The sequence below is a fragment of the Gadus chalcogrammus genome, chromosome 9 (genome assembly GCF_026213295.1).
Source record: "Gadus chalcogrammus isolate NIFS_2021 chromosome 9, NIFS_Gcha_1.0, whole genome shotgun sequence".
Taxonomy (NCBI): Eukaryota; Metazoa; Chordata; class Actinopteri; order Gadiformes; family Gadidae; genus Gadus; species Gadus chalcogrammus.
The window spans coordinates 25,789,387-25,802,485 of record NC_079420.1 but is presented as its reverse complement, the minus strand read 5'-3'; the positions used below and the strand labels follow the sequence as shown (position 1 = coordinate 25,802,485).

The 13,099-nt window shown below is 45.2% G+C and overlaps 1 protein-coding gene across 3 annotated transcripts; it reads right to left on the bottom strand.

The window, feature by feature from the left end:
- Positions 1-2,290: 2,290 nt before the first annotated feature.
- Positions 2,291-12,509, bottom strand: LOC130388771 (GTPase KRas). Of its 3 annotated transcripts, XM_056598284.1 has the most exons (7): positions 12,255-12,509; positions 9,144-9,261; positions 8,323-8,501; positions 7,718-7,877; positions 6,585-6,700; position 5,832; positions 2,291-4,812 (listed from the first exon to the last, which is right to left on the bottom strand). In XM_056598284.1, exons 2-7 carry the CDS (start codon positions 9,252-9,254, stop codon positions 4,696-4,698), a joined length of 684 nt encoding a protein of 227 aa, XP_056454259.1. In that variant the 5' UTR covers positions 9,255-9,261; positions 12,255-12,509; the 3' UTR covers positions 2,291-4,695. The 3 variants fall into 3 exon arrangements, with proteins under 3 accessions (XP_056454259.1, XP_056454258.1, XP_056454257.1); XM_056598282.1 differs by lacking the exon at position 5,832 and having other exon boundaries at positions 4,722-4,812; positions 6,565-6,700; XM_056598283.1 differs by lacking the exons at position 5,832; positions 6,585-6,700 and having other exon boundaries at positions 2,294-4,812; positions 12,255-12,508.
- Positions 12,510-13,099: the final 590 nt, after the last annotated feature.

The window sequence follows — 13,099 nt, the reverse complement described above, 5'->3', positions numbered from 1 at the left end:
GTCGCACCCCGCTAATTACTCACAACATCGAGACGCAGCCCGGGTTAACGGTGCGGACACGCCCCTACAGGCTACCCGTCGACAAACAAGATGTGGTGCGGCGTGAATTGGCAACCATGTTGGAGTTGGGCGTGGTCGAGGAGTCTCACAGTGAATGGTGCAGACCCGTCCTGCTTGTGGGGAAGCCGGACGGGTCTGTCCGGTTCTGTGTAGACTACAGTAGAGTGAATGCGGTGTCGAAGTTTGACGCCTACCCAATGCCTCGGTTCGACGAACCTGTGGACCGGCTTTGCATGGCCACCTATTACACGATCCTGGACTGCACGAAGGGCTACTGGCAGATTCCGCTGTCTCCAGCAGCCCGGGGAAAAACGGCGTTCTCCACTCCGCTCGGTTTGTACCAGTTTAAGGTGCTTCCGTTCGGGTTGTTCGGGGCACCGGCCACGTTTCAGCGGCTGGTGGACCGGGTGTTACGGCCCCACGCCGCATATGCTGCTGCCTACATTGATGACATCGTCATCTATAGTGGAACGTGGGAGCAGCATATGCGGCAGGTGGCGGCCGTTCTTCAGTCGCTGAGACGGGCGGGATCACAGCCAACCCGAAGAAGTGCGTGATCGGGCGGAGGGAGATCCAGTATCTGGGGTACCACCTGGGGGGGGGGATGGTCCGGCAACGGGTCGCGAAGACCGCAGCAGTCGCCGCCTCCCCTCGGCCCAGGACCAAGAAAGAGGTGAGGCGGTTCTTGGGGCTAGCAGGGTACTACCGGCAGTTTGTACCACACTTCTCCGACCTGGCCAGCCCCTTGACCGACCTCACCCGTATGAGGGCCCCAGATACAGTCCAGTGGTCGGAGCCATGTCAGGTTTCGTTTGAGGCTATTAAAACAGCCCTCTGTGGAAAGTCGGTCCTGTGTGCTCCTGACTTTGATCTCCCTTTTTCCCTGCAGACGGGACGCATCGGATAGGGGGTTGGGCGCGGTCCTGACCCAGCAGGTGGAAGGGGTCGACCGCCCGGTGCTGTACCTGAGCAGAAAACTATCGGATCGGGAGGGTCGGTACAGCACAGTCGAAAAGGAGTGTCTCGCCATCCGATGGGCGGTCGGCGCCCTTCGCTACTACCTGCTGGGGCGCGCGTTCACCCTTTACTCCGACCACGCCCCCCTCCAGTGGCTCCACCGCATGAAGGACGTCAACGCGAGGATCACCCAGTGGTATCACGCGTTGCAGCCCTTCAACTTTCGGGTCGTGCACAGGCCCGGGGCACAGATGGCCGTGGCATACTTCCTCTCCCGTTCCGGGAGGGGGGGGGAGAAGGTTGGCGGCCGGATATGCCCCGGCCTGTGTCGGGCGGTGGGGGTATGTGGGGGGGGACGTGCAATGTCTGGCCTGCAGGGGGAGGTAGGGGACGGTTGGGAACACACCAGATCGGCTGGGGGGGTTGGACCCTTGTTGCGAGCAGGTCCAATCAGGGAATGTGTATTTATGTGCCTGCTTTGTGTTGCAGTAGGAGAGAGGTGTTACTGTGAGAGAGAGAGAGAGATCCGGAGACTGTGCTCAACCTCGACGGAACCAGGAAGCCCATGGATCGACCGTTACTATTTAGTTTGGAGCATGTCTTATGTTTGCTTTACAAAATAAACGAGTTCCCAACAAAGGGACGAAGGAAACTGGTCTCCCCGCGCTCATTATCCCCGCAAAAAATAACTCCCTTCTCTTTGAGCAAACATTTTTTGAATATTTGCCGGTTTGTTATTTTTTGCTTTAAACATTAATTGTGCTATTTGAAATTCAAGTTAATTTGAGTATTTTTGACTGTATGAATAATAAGTTTGTGTGATCCCTACCAGCATTGAAAGTGGTCCGTATAGCTCTTTTCTGCAGAATAAGCAGTGAATGTAATGTACTTTTGTAATTATTGCCGCAAACCTCTACACAGTAACTAAAATAAGGTGAAACCAGTGAACAATAGAGGATGTGTAGTGATTTATGATCCAGAACTTGTTTAGCTTTAAATAATTACTGCAATGCTTCTTGACATCTTGGAGTGTATGTTTTATGTGAGATTTCCAGTTTAGTTTCTCATCAAATGTTACACCGAGGAATTTTATTTGACTAACTCATTCAATGTCTACGCCATCAATCGGTATCTTTATTTGTTCATTTGTTCTGCAGATTCCAAATAACATACATTTTGTTTTGCTCAAGTTTAACGTTAATTTATTAATATCGAACCATCATTTTATGATGGTTCGATATTATTCTCTTGAGTGAAACGAAAATGTCTTCCATCCAGTCTTTAAAAACCTCAATATTAGAGCCAGGTGCCCTATAAAAACAACTAATGATCAGATTTTTACTTTTTTCTTTGCAGATTTCTATTGATATGCATTCCAAAACATTATCCACTACTATTGTAATACTGTCCAGCACCTTGAAGTTTAATGTCTTGTCCACATATGTCATTGTCTACTCATCCTCCTCCTTTATTTTGTCTATTTATATAACTAAGTTCATAACCATCCATGTCAAAGTCCAGTTCTCTGTCCTTATTGATCCAGGTTTCAGATATTGCGATGATATTGAATGGTTGTGAAAATGTATCCAAGTATTCCCTGATAGAAGTAATGTTTGCGTACAGGCTTCTGCTGTTGAAGTGAATGAATATTATCCAACATGAATCGTTAATGCTTCTTAAAGAACTACTAAACATGAACAACAACCAACATAAGCTCCTCTTTATTTGTGTTCTTTATTACACATTAAATAGGAGTGGAGAGATTCATGGCAAAAAAATAGACTCATTTGAGATCGATCAGCACGACATCACCCACAACGGGCGTGGAGTCGTGATCCATTCACCCACTCCCAGAGGACCCAGTCGCACTCCCTAATCACATACACCGACAGGAGCCGGGCTCCATTAAAGCAACATTCATTTAGACACACCAAAGAAATTAAGCACAATTTACAAAATATGCACCTTTCAGTATCACAACTATACAAAGGTTGTTAAAATACGATCAAGGTATAAATGATACATTTCCAAAAAATCAGCGGTTGGCACGCAATAAGAGGGACATTAACATTTTCAGTAAAACTATTTTTCAGGAAACAGTATTGTGAACAAGTGGATTCTAGAATTCAATCGCATTAACAGTTATCTACTTCATGAGCAATATGTAATACAGTGGGTTAAAATCCATTAATCATATTCCATGTCTCTCCTCCACACAAACCGTATTAAGCCCGACAGTGAATGTTCCTCTGATTTTCCAACGCCCACATCAACTAATGCTAAAGTTTTGAAAGATGTAGAATTCCCAGCAGAAGGTTTACGATTTGCAGAGAAAAGAGAAGATTTCAAGGAGAACGTTAATTTTTTCCCCTCCAAATTTGAATGTCTCAAAACTAAATGAATGGCAATTTGTGCCCATTTACCAAAAATAGCTTCAGTTACATCACTTCATTTCACATGTTACGCGAGTGATTATGGTTAATTATTTCACTGGACAATAACTTGTTTGAAAGGCAGCCCAGCAAACAATTTGAGAAGATGAGCAAGTAAATCAAAAACCTGATAAGGCCAAACAACAGGAGGAAGCTCAATTTCACCAACATATTGAACGTCCTCCATGACACCAGACTAAGCTAATTATCTACAAGAATTTGGGGGGAAATGAGTGGAAGGAAGTATTTTAAAAGGCTAATGTGGAAATTTAACAAATCTCACAGAAATGAGCTAAGAAGCAAGAGAATATAAAAGCATGTGTCTGGTAGGTCTACTTACAGCGGTTTCATTAGATCATACATTTATTAAAACCCAACTATTCTGGTGGTTTTGGTTCTCAGAAATGCAAAAGTAATGATCACTTGAAAGTGACATATTTCCACTATGGTCACAGTTCCACATTCCTGGCTCTGTCGCCTCTATTATACAGTATTAGCAACGAGTATTTCTAAGGGCATTAAGGACACGATGCATGCAAGGACAACATCTTCTGTAGGCAATAGATCACTACCCACACAATACAAAAGGCAGATGAATTTCAAAGTAATTAGGAGATAATTAGGGTGTTAAAACATTCTGGGAAGAGTAGGAGTTCTCATGCATACTTTGATCCACAACATAACTTTAATGACATTATCAAGTCATATCTAGAAGTTCAAAGAGGAATGGGATATTACACAGTGGCTAGTACATCTGGATTTATCCAGGTAAGTGCTGGTCCATTTTCCATGTGTTCTTTTTTTTCTAATTCAATGGGAATTTAAATTTATTCTTTGGCATCCCGTAGGATCTGAAGGAATCACCAAACGTCTGTAGGTCATGGCCTGATGAAGAGTAAAACAAGTTGCTACTTAACACATTGATCCAAAAGGAGTAGTGACATAAACTCAGATCAGTTCCTCCCACCTCAGTAGAGTTTCCTCCTAGCAGGTAAGACCTCCTGACCAGTGCACGGGGCACCTGGTTCTAGACGGAAGGTCAGATCAAGCTTACTGGTTACCTAGTAGCAAAACAAATAAAATAAAATAACTGCAGCTGAATCTAGCTCATTTTAGAATTCAGTACGGTGGGCACTAAGAAATAGAGTAATAATTTAGTGTAATGTACAAATGTATTACTTAAAATGTTCAACTTGTTTTCTCTCCAGTCTGTCTTGAAGCGTGCGGGGGAGGTTGGCGTGTTCCTTTACATTAGAGTACACTTTGTCTTTGACTTCTTTTTCTTCTTCTTGCCGTCCTTACTCATCTTCTCCTTGTGTTTCCGGATTTCTCGCACTAATGTGTAAAAGGCATCGTCCACGCCCTGGGAAACACAAACACAGACGCATTGTTACAGGTGCAGCACGCCAGGGGCTCCCAAGAGCAGGTCACCACCACCTGGCTGAGGTGCTGTTTGGGTTATATTCTGGAAACAGAACCTCAAATATAATGCAATTTGAAACAGAAGTAGAGAGGAAGCCATTTAACAATAGAAAATCAAATCCGTGCCATATTTCAATCTAGGATTGAGAATTACACTTCAACATCGACCCGTAAACTATGTGTTTAGATGGTACGATTAAAGCTAGGGTCGATCTCTGGGAGAAACCATCGAGAGGCAGCTAGATCTTTAAACTATGCCATATAAATAAAACCCAGGCCTCCATACTCCCCTGAACCAGGGACTAGTTGGCTAGCTCTAGCATTAGGTTGGCTAGCCTTGTTGAGGATGAGGGTTTGGGCAGGGTGCACACAGCTAGCAGTGTAGGAAGGTACACCGACGGGTAGGCATCTCGATCGGGCGCAATGCAAATGCTATTTGACAGGCTTATTTCAGGTCTGTGAGCCACAGATACTGGAATTTTGGATTATTTGTGTCAGCACGTACAATTTATGTACGGGATGTTAAGAGAATTTCCAAAAATATGAAAATAATAAAAAAGGGCAGGCAATAAAATATATTGCCTACCCTATCTTTAATGAGTAAGGCAGAGAGTGAAGGTCCTTCCACAGCAGATATGTAAAGAATCAACCAATAAACAAAGATAAAATAACTAAATTGCATCAGGCATTAACATTAACAACAGGAATATGCAGCATAATCCAGCATAATTTTAAGTAGGTATTATCTTAAATCAGTCTGTTGGTACCCAAAAAAACCTGTTACAATACAACTGCACACCATGATGTTATCCAAAAACAACCTATATTCAAGTACTGCAGTGCAGGGAAATATTTTCTTCTATTGAGGTGAATAATCAATACATATTCCAAGATCTTGATATTTACAGGTGTATGAATGTAGGTTGGCACTCGGATGCACCAAGAGGACTGTGTACAGACCCTCACTACCCCTATATCCTACAACATATTCAGTTACCATGGTGACCACGAAAAAGATGTCTCCAGATTGTGATGTCATCCTGATTTAAATCGCATGCCTCCCCATCAGAAGTTGCGCTATAGGTTTGGTGACAATTAATGTTGCATATCTGAAGATGGAAATCACGCCATTAGTGTTCTGTCCCATAGCTCGATGGTTTATGATTATTTTATTGACACAGGGAAAAGACACGGAAAGAACCCATTGCAAGGGAAAGGACTCTGAAGACAAGGGGGGTGGGGGGGCGCAGAACACAGGTGCAAAAGACCCAGAGAACCAGGAACACTTTGATTTGAGCGACAGATGTCTGGAGCATTAGAAGAAAAAGCCAAGCACACAGCTTTCTGCCCAGTGTGATCCCACCATCCAGGAGCCGCTCATTACCTGACCCGGCAGGGACCCCTCAGCGCCCCACTCAAGATGACCGCACAGGCCAAGGAACGCACAACATCACGACATTAACCTCTCCCAGATTGTCCAGCATGTTGATTGGGGGGGGGGAGAATGATCAACCACGAAACACAAGAAGACTACCAGAAGAGGAAAGGAGGAGACCAACCATCCCTTTTTCCTGGTTAGTAAGCATCTAGACAGCCCCGCCCCAACTAGCAAGTAAGCATAATGCCCCAGCCTCTCATTGACTGACCTCTAGAAATCAAACACACACACCTGGCAGAGGAGGGCTGAACTTACCCCTGTTTTGTTTTTTTTACATCACAACACACTTTTTAAGCTTGACACAGCGCGGCGTCTTTTCTTCCTTGCAGAGCTTACTGAGTCGGTGCAGCCTGATCTCCCGCACCAGAGTGTAAAAGGCATCCTCCACTCTCTGCATTGCGAGACACAACCTCCCTCAATGTTATGGTACACAGGGGGCACACAAGCACCAATGGTTTACAAAGCAAAAGGTTTGTGTGTACACAAGCCACACACATTCAGTATGATAAGGCCCGGGTTGGTCTGATAGATTAACATGGGTGTTACATTAGGACCAGGAGGACCTTTGGCTTGTACTCAACCGTTGTAGGAGTAGGACATGTTAAATGGGAGTTGGTGGCTTCAGTGTGGTCTGATAACCATGTCGTTGGGGAGGGGGGTGGACACGCAAACGTATGCCGGGACAGAAACGCCTTCTGGAAAGTCAACAACAAGCCCGCCACAAGGAGAGAGACAGATCGGCACGGACAGGAATCACTGGAGCTGGCGCCCAACAGAGTCTGATTGCCCTCATTGATAAAGGTCCAGGAAAGGTCATGAATAAATGTCGTGAATTCCGGCACCAGATACACAACGCCACACACACACACACACCAGAATAATTAATACCACGATAACAATGACCAATAATACATGTCCCGTCGTGCAGGTTCCATGACCCAATCTTAATGATTATTGTTGATTAATCAAGAATCGTAATCCATTTTAGGCCATGATTAATTAATTTCCATGAGCATGATAGGGTAGCATGCAACGAAACCCTCATCGCCCATTTATAATCAATCCAAAGAGGAAGTACAGAACAGCGCGTGGTCCGAGAGGCAGAACATCAGAAGGGCCCAGAGAGCCACTGAAACACAAAATACAGGCACCGCAAGAAGAATACCACTCTAGATCAATGTGTAGCACCATCATTATGAAGAGCTGAGGCGACGACACCAGCCGTGACCAGACCAGTGTTTGCATGCTTCACAGACCAAATGTCATCATGAGAAGACGGCAGGTCAGTTAGTACCAAGGAGGGCGGCGGAGGCATTTGAAACCATGAAGGGTCCAGGTAATATGATCTACGTCTCTATAGATACACAGGGAGCACGTTGTGTCCAGGCCATGCTCCCAGGACCCCCACCTGTCTGGTCTTGGCAGAGGTCTCGATGAAGGGGATGACGTAGCTGCGGGCCAGGTCCTGGGCCTGCTTGGTGTCCACCGTCCGGGATGGGAGGTCACACTTGTTGCCCACCAAGACCATGGGCACGTCCTCGGAGTCCTTCACCCTCTTGATCTGCTCTCTGGAGACAGGAGGGCAGCTTTTATCATCCAGGGTTATTAAGGTGGACGCACAGGAGAGGCTCATGCATTGAGACAGTATTTAATAATTCCATAGTCATATTATTACATCCGTTAGCATTTGATTGTGTTATTTAAATGCTTCTTTAATAATGGATAATGTTCCCTTCTGCTCAGTTTATCGAGTCTCATATTCATTTATTATATGCATCGTAACTGCTTCTTGTGAAATATATTCTCCTCATATTTAGTTCAGACTAAATAAATCACGGAACAAAAATAAAATAAATCAATAAACACTTTTGTGGATCCCTTTAGTAACTCATGAGGACGGGGTAAGGACTCACCTATAGTATGGATCCCTTTAGTAACTCATGAGGACGGGGTAAGGACTCACCTATAGTGTGGATCCCTTTAGTAACTCATGAGGACGGGGTAAGGACTCACCTATAGTGGTGGATGTCCTCAAAGGACTTGGTGTTGTTGATGGCGAAGACACAGAGGAAGCCCTCGCCGGTCCTCATGTACTGATCCCGCATGGCGCTGTACTCCTCCTGGCCCGCTGTGTCCAGGATGTCCAGTAGACACGTCTCCCCGTCTATCACCACCTGCTTTCTGTACGAGTCCTGGAGACAAGAGGAGGACGGGCAGGGTCAACCACTGCCTCTGAGACATATGATCAAGATTCCTGTCCATTTTTAATTTGGATTAATTCAAATTATCAGGGTGCTAGAAATGTAATAAAATGTATTTCATTATGTTGACTCCAGATCATCTTAAATAGTTATACACTGGTTGATCTTCCAATAACGCATACACAAGATACATTGTATTCAGATCACAAATTTCCAAACACCCAAATACTGTTGCATTGTCCCTGGAGAAAATAGGCCAAAGGACTTAAACTGACAGTAAATTACCTCTTAAGCGACTCTAATTAGAAAACAATACATTTTTAGGGACTCAAATAATCCTACTTGCCCTCAAGAGACAGTCCATCATGACATCTACACACTTTGTTTTTAGCTTTAACATAAATGTGATTTAATTGAAAGTCAATTTACATAATATGCCTGACACTCTGCCTCTATTTCACTCCTAGCAATTCACTGTGGTCACTGGTACAAGTTCCTTCAACATTCTCCCTATTTTCCTTCCTGTTGGGGGGTAGAGATACAGGGTTGTTACTCTACCTACTCTGCAAGTGTACTGGGACCAAGAGGTTAATATGAAGGTAATGTACGTCGACGTTGTGAAATGGACTTTACCTCGATAGTTGGGTCATACTCGTCCACAAAATGGTTCTGGATGAGCTGGATGGTCAATGCGCTCTTGCCTACGCCTCCAGCCCCCACTACCACCAGCTTATACTCGGTCATGATTCACCTGGGGAATAGCAGGAATACCGTTTTATTAAACATATAGATAGCAATAGAGACAGATATATAGAGAGGTTTTTTGGTACTATTTAACTTCAAAGAGGAGGTTTTCCAAAGGGTTTGCCAGCTAGAAAAAGACTAGCAGGCGGAGCTGTGCGCAGTAAAGGATGGTCCAATGTTACACAATGAGCAGGAGTCAGTATGCTTCAGGTTAAAAACCTAAACATTAGGGATGGATGGTAAGAAGCCGTTAGTAGAAGGTGGAGGTATGATGGCCTACTGGGTCTAGACAATATTTATAGACAAAACAGTAGTTCTACAAATACAGCAATGCAATAAAAACAAATCTCCACCAGGAGATGTTTGAAGACTGTGGTAATTAGGGTTATCTTGTTAATGATAACCCTAATTGTTCATTATTGCGCATCATGTTATGCTAGTTAATAGTGTGTTGTTATGCATGACCGAACTAGAGGATATATTTGTGTAACTCGTAATGCTGGAAGATAAATCAAATATAAATAATTGATTTATCGTCCAGCACTACAAGTGATGGGTTTTAAATACATTGCTGATATTTGATATACATTTAAAAAATACATCAATCCCCAACTGAGTCGGGGAATGCGCGTTCCATAGAAATCAAGAGGCTGTGTCAGTGTGTGAGGATGTATGCAGACAGCGCCCCACACACTGAGGGAATCCCTGTAACAAAATCACAGAGCGCCGTTCATGTGATTTTATCAGCGAGAAGGGTGCCCCTGACGGGCTAGTTGATGCATGTTCCAGCCCCTCCCACTCACAACAACTCAGAATGACCCGCTCTCCTCTACTGCTCAGGATAGAATGAGCAAGGGTGAAACAAAGCAAGAAACTTGGGCCAAAGATGAAGAAAGTTTACCTAAGAAAGGTCCTACCACTTTGGTTACGTGGAAAAAGCTCCCAGACGTCTGACCGAGCTCAGACTAGCATCAGGTGCAAAATATGTCTGCGAGTCCTCAGCACAACGGGAAAACCCCCCACCTCCTCCTCTGTCCGAAAGGTGAGCACTCCCTAAGAGTGAGGTGGCGCTATCATAATAGGGCTAGGGGCATTACTCTTAAAGCTTTAAATTGAGCACTCTTTATTAATAAATATATATCGTGATAATTATAGATAAATATAAAAACAAAACGATGTGCACTAAATGTGGTTTTAATATAAATTGATTTGAATATTGAAGTCATACTGGAATGAATGTGGAGGCAGGCCATCTTTGGAAACTCCCACTCCTTGAAGATGAATAAATAAATAAATATCTCCTTCCTGTACTTGGTTCTGCCATTTATTGTGAAGAATGTGTGGATTAATTACCAAAGGCTCAGAAAACGTTATTTGTTTGAAAATGTATCCTCAAGAAAACTAGGATGAGCTTTAATGAGGGTGTGCTGAAAGATCATAAACCACCAGTGCCCGATTATAAGGGAAAGTAATAAATACACATTTTCTGGTCCGGACCAAACTATTGAATACTGTGCCTCAAAGCTAGCATTACGGTTTCTCCTGAAATTATATGAATGGCATATTCTGTCTAAACAATGAAAACTTTAGCCAGGCATAAATCCATAACAAATCATTAAGGCAAAAAAAAAAAAAGACGAGAAAATGGGCGTCAGCTTTGAAAACAATCATTAGTGTCAGGCCAACCTTCCAGTACATTGCATACTTGTGTGGATAGCCCTAGGGTCAAGGAGGAGTTCCCTTAGCATGTTATCCTGGAGACAGAGACAAGTGATTGACTTAAAACCAGACAATATTTGAGAACTGCAACAAAATAAATAAAATAAATTGACGAAAAAACGAAGAAGGATGAACCAACTCCTTCTGGTCTACACTAAAGGAAGTAGTCTAGTCCTGGGAAACAAGGAATAGCCGTTTCAACGTGTGCCGTTGTCTATAACAGGCTCGTATCTGTTTGGACATAACAAAGATAAAGCAAAAACAGTTCCCATTAGAGATGTCAATAAACGGTCTCCAAATAGCCGTCATGCTGAGCTAGATTGACACTTGACTGTGGGTTTCAACATTTTAAACCACTTTGAAGAGTCCCTATATAGAAACACGCATTGTGTGTAGCAGAAAGTAGCAAGATTTGATGTTTTTTATGGAGCATCAAGTGTATCCAGTAGTGAACAGTGTGGTCCAACAGCCTACTGCGGAACACAATGCAGGCAGATCACACTGGATTTCAATCGGCCATACAACTTTCCCACTTATGACCCTACTACTGTTGACAAGCAAATAACATCCATTATTTAAAGGAAGAACCGAGTGTGCTTCTATTTGGTGGTTTAACGCTCGGCCTCCAGGAGCCGTGTGGCCCTTGTGTCGGTCGGGGAGCAGCACCACTGGTTAGCCGCCCACCGAGAGCCGTGTGGCCCTTGTGTCGGTCGCGGAGCAGCACCACTGGTTAGCCTAGCAGCTCATAGCAGCCCAGTGGCAGAAGTGACCGAGATTACCCAAATCTACGGCCATTTCATCTCAATAACAATATAGCACAAGAATGTTGACATGAGGTGTCCGCTGCGGTCCAGGGTCCCGCCTGTACTGGGTGTAGACGGATACCAGCAGCGGTGCACCGGTGCAGCGGTCCAGCCCCCCACCCCCCCCCCCTGCACCGGGTGAAGACGGTCCAGACCCCCCCCCCCCCCCCCCATACCTGTTGTAGACGGAGACCAGCAGCGGTCCAGACCCTCCCCCCCCCCACCCCTGCACCGGGTGTAGACGGGGAACAGCGGTGGGGCTCCGGGCTGCTGGAGGCGTCAGGGCCACACGGCGGGGTAGTGTTGGGCGTAGTTTGCGTTCAGAACAGTTCTTTCACTCGATACCGATCCGCAAACGTTCAGGGTTCAAACGTAACCCCACTAGTTTAAATATCTAACGGCGGATCTTATTCTCACTGTGTGATTCCCGTACTGGTCTCCCGTTTGTTCCCCACCCGGGCCATTAGCGTCGCTTTACCTTTAGCTGAGCAGTTCCGCGTCCGCAGTGTCGACCGACGATCAGGCGGATGATCCTCCGTCTTCAGTCCCGCTCCGAGGGTCCTGTCCGCCCCGATCCCCTCATTCACCTCCGCACGGCCGGGTGGTAGGAAAACAGGAATATAGGAAGGTTTGGATATTAATCGGTGTAACTTTCCATTGGGCCGGGCGATCGGCCTGACGTCGAGGTGGAGTCCGGGCGGAGGAGACGGGTGGAGCTCTGCTACCCACAATGCACCGCAGCCAGCGTCCACACAGCAGTGTTGCCAGATTGGACCAGATTTCCTGCCCGATCTGGCAACACTGGCTGAGGCGCGCTGCAGCCAGTGTTGGCAGATTGGGCGGGAAATCTGGCCCAATCTGGCAACACTTCCACACAGCCCTGTTTCGTTGGAGCCTTCAGAGGCCCACATAAATACAATATAAATACAATATAAATGCAATGCTAATGGTGATATGAAAATAAAATTAAACTTCAAGTCGTTTTTTTAGGGTCTACGGTCAGGGTGATCCTAGATGTAGTAACGCATGGCTTGTGATTCGACCATTCGTTCCTAAAATATACTAAGTCGTAAATAATAACAAATATATCATCATATGTCTGAAAACATTATAAAACAAATGGGGAAACTATTGCTTGTGAACCAGTGTAACATGCCGGAAAGGTGGTGTCAGAGCAGGGCCCAGCCCTCTGCATGCAGCTCTCTGCCTGCAGAGTGTGTTCGAGCGCAGGGGGCGCCTCTCTTTATATAGGCTCTAAATATAACCAACGGGCTGAGGACGTCATCCAGGAAACAATCCGTCGGTCCATTCCTGATGTCGGCC

What these genes read in the sequence shown, in the direction of transcription:
- LOC130388771 (XM_056598284.1), bottom strand. Translation starts at nt 9,254, where the DNA reads ATGACCGAGTATAAGCTGGTGGTAGTGGGGGCTGGAGGCGTAGGCAAG. An exon ending in AGTATGACCCAACTATCGAG is followed by an intron (nt 8,502 to 9,143) that starts GTAAAGTCCATT and finishes TCTTGTCTCCAG; the next exon opens with GACTCGTACAGAAAGCAGGT. An exon ending in CCTCTGCCAAGACCAGACAG is followed by an intron (nt 6,701 to 7,717) that starts GTGGGGGTCCTG and finishes CTCGCAATGCAG; the next exon opens with AGAGTGGAGGATGCCTTTTA.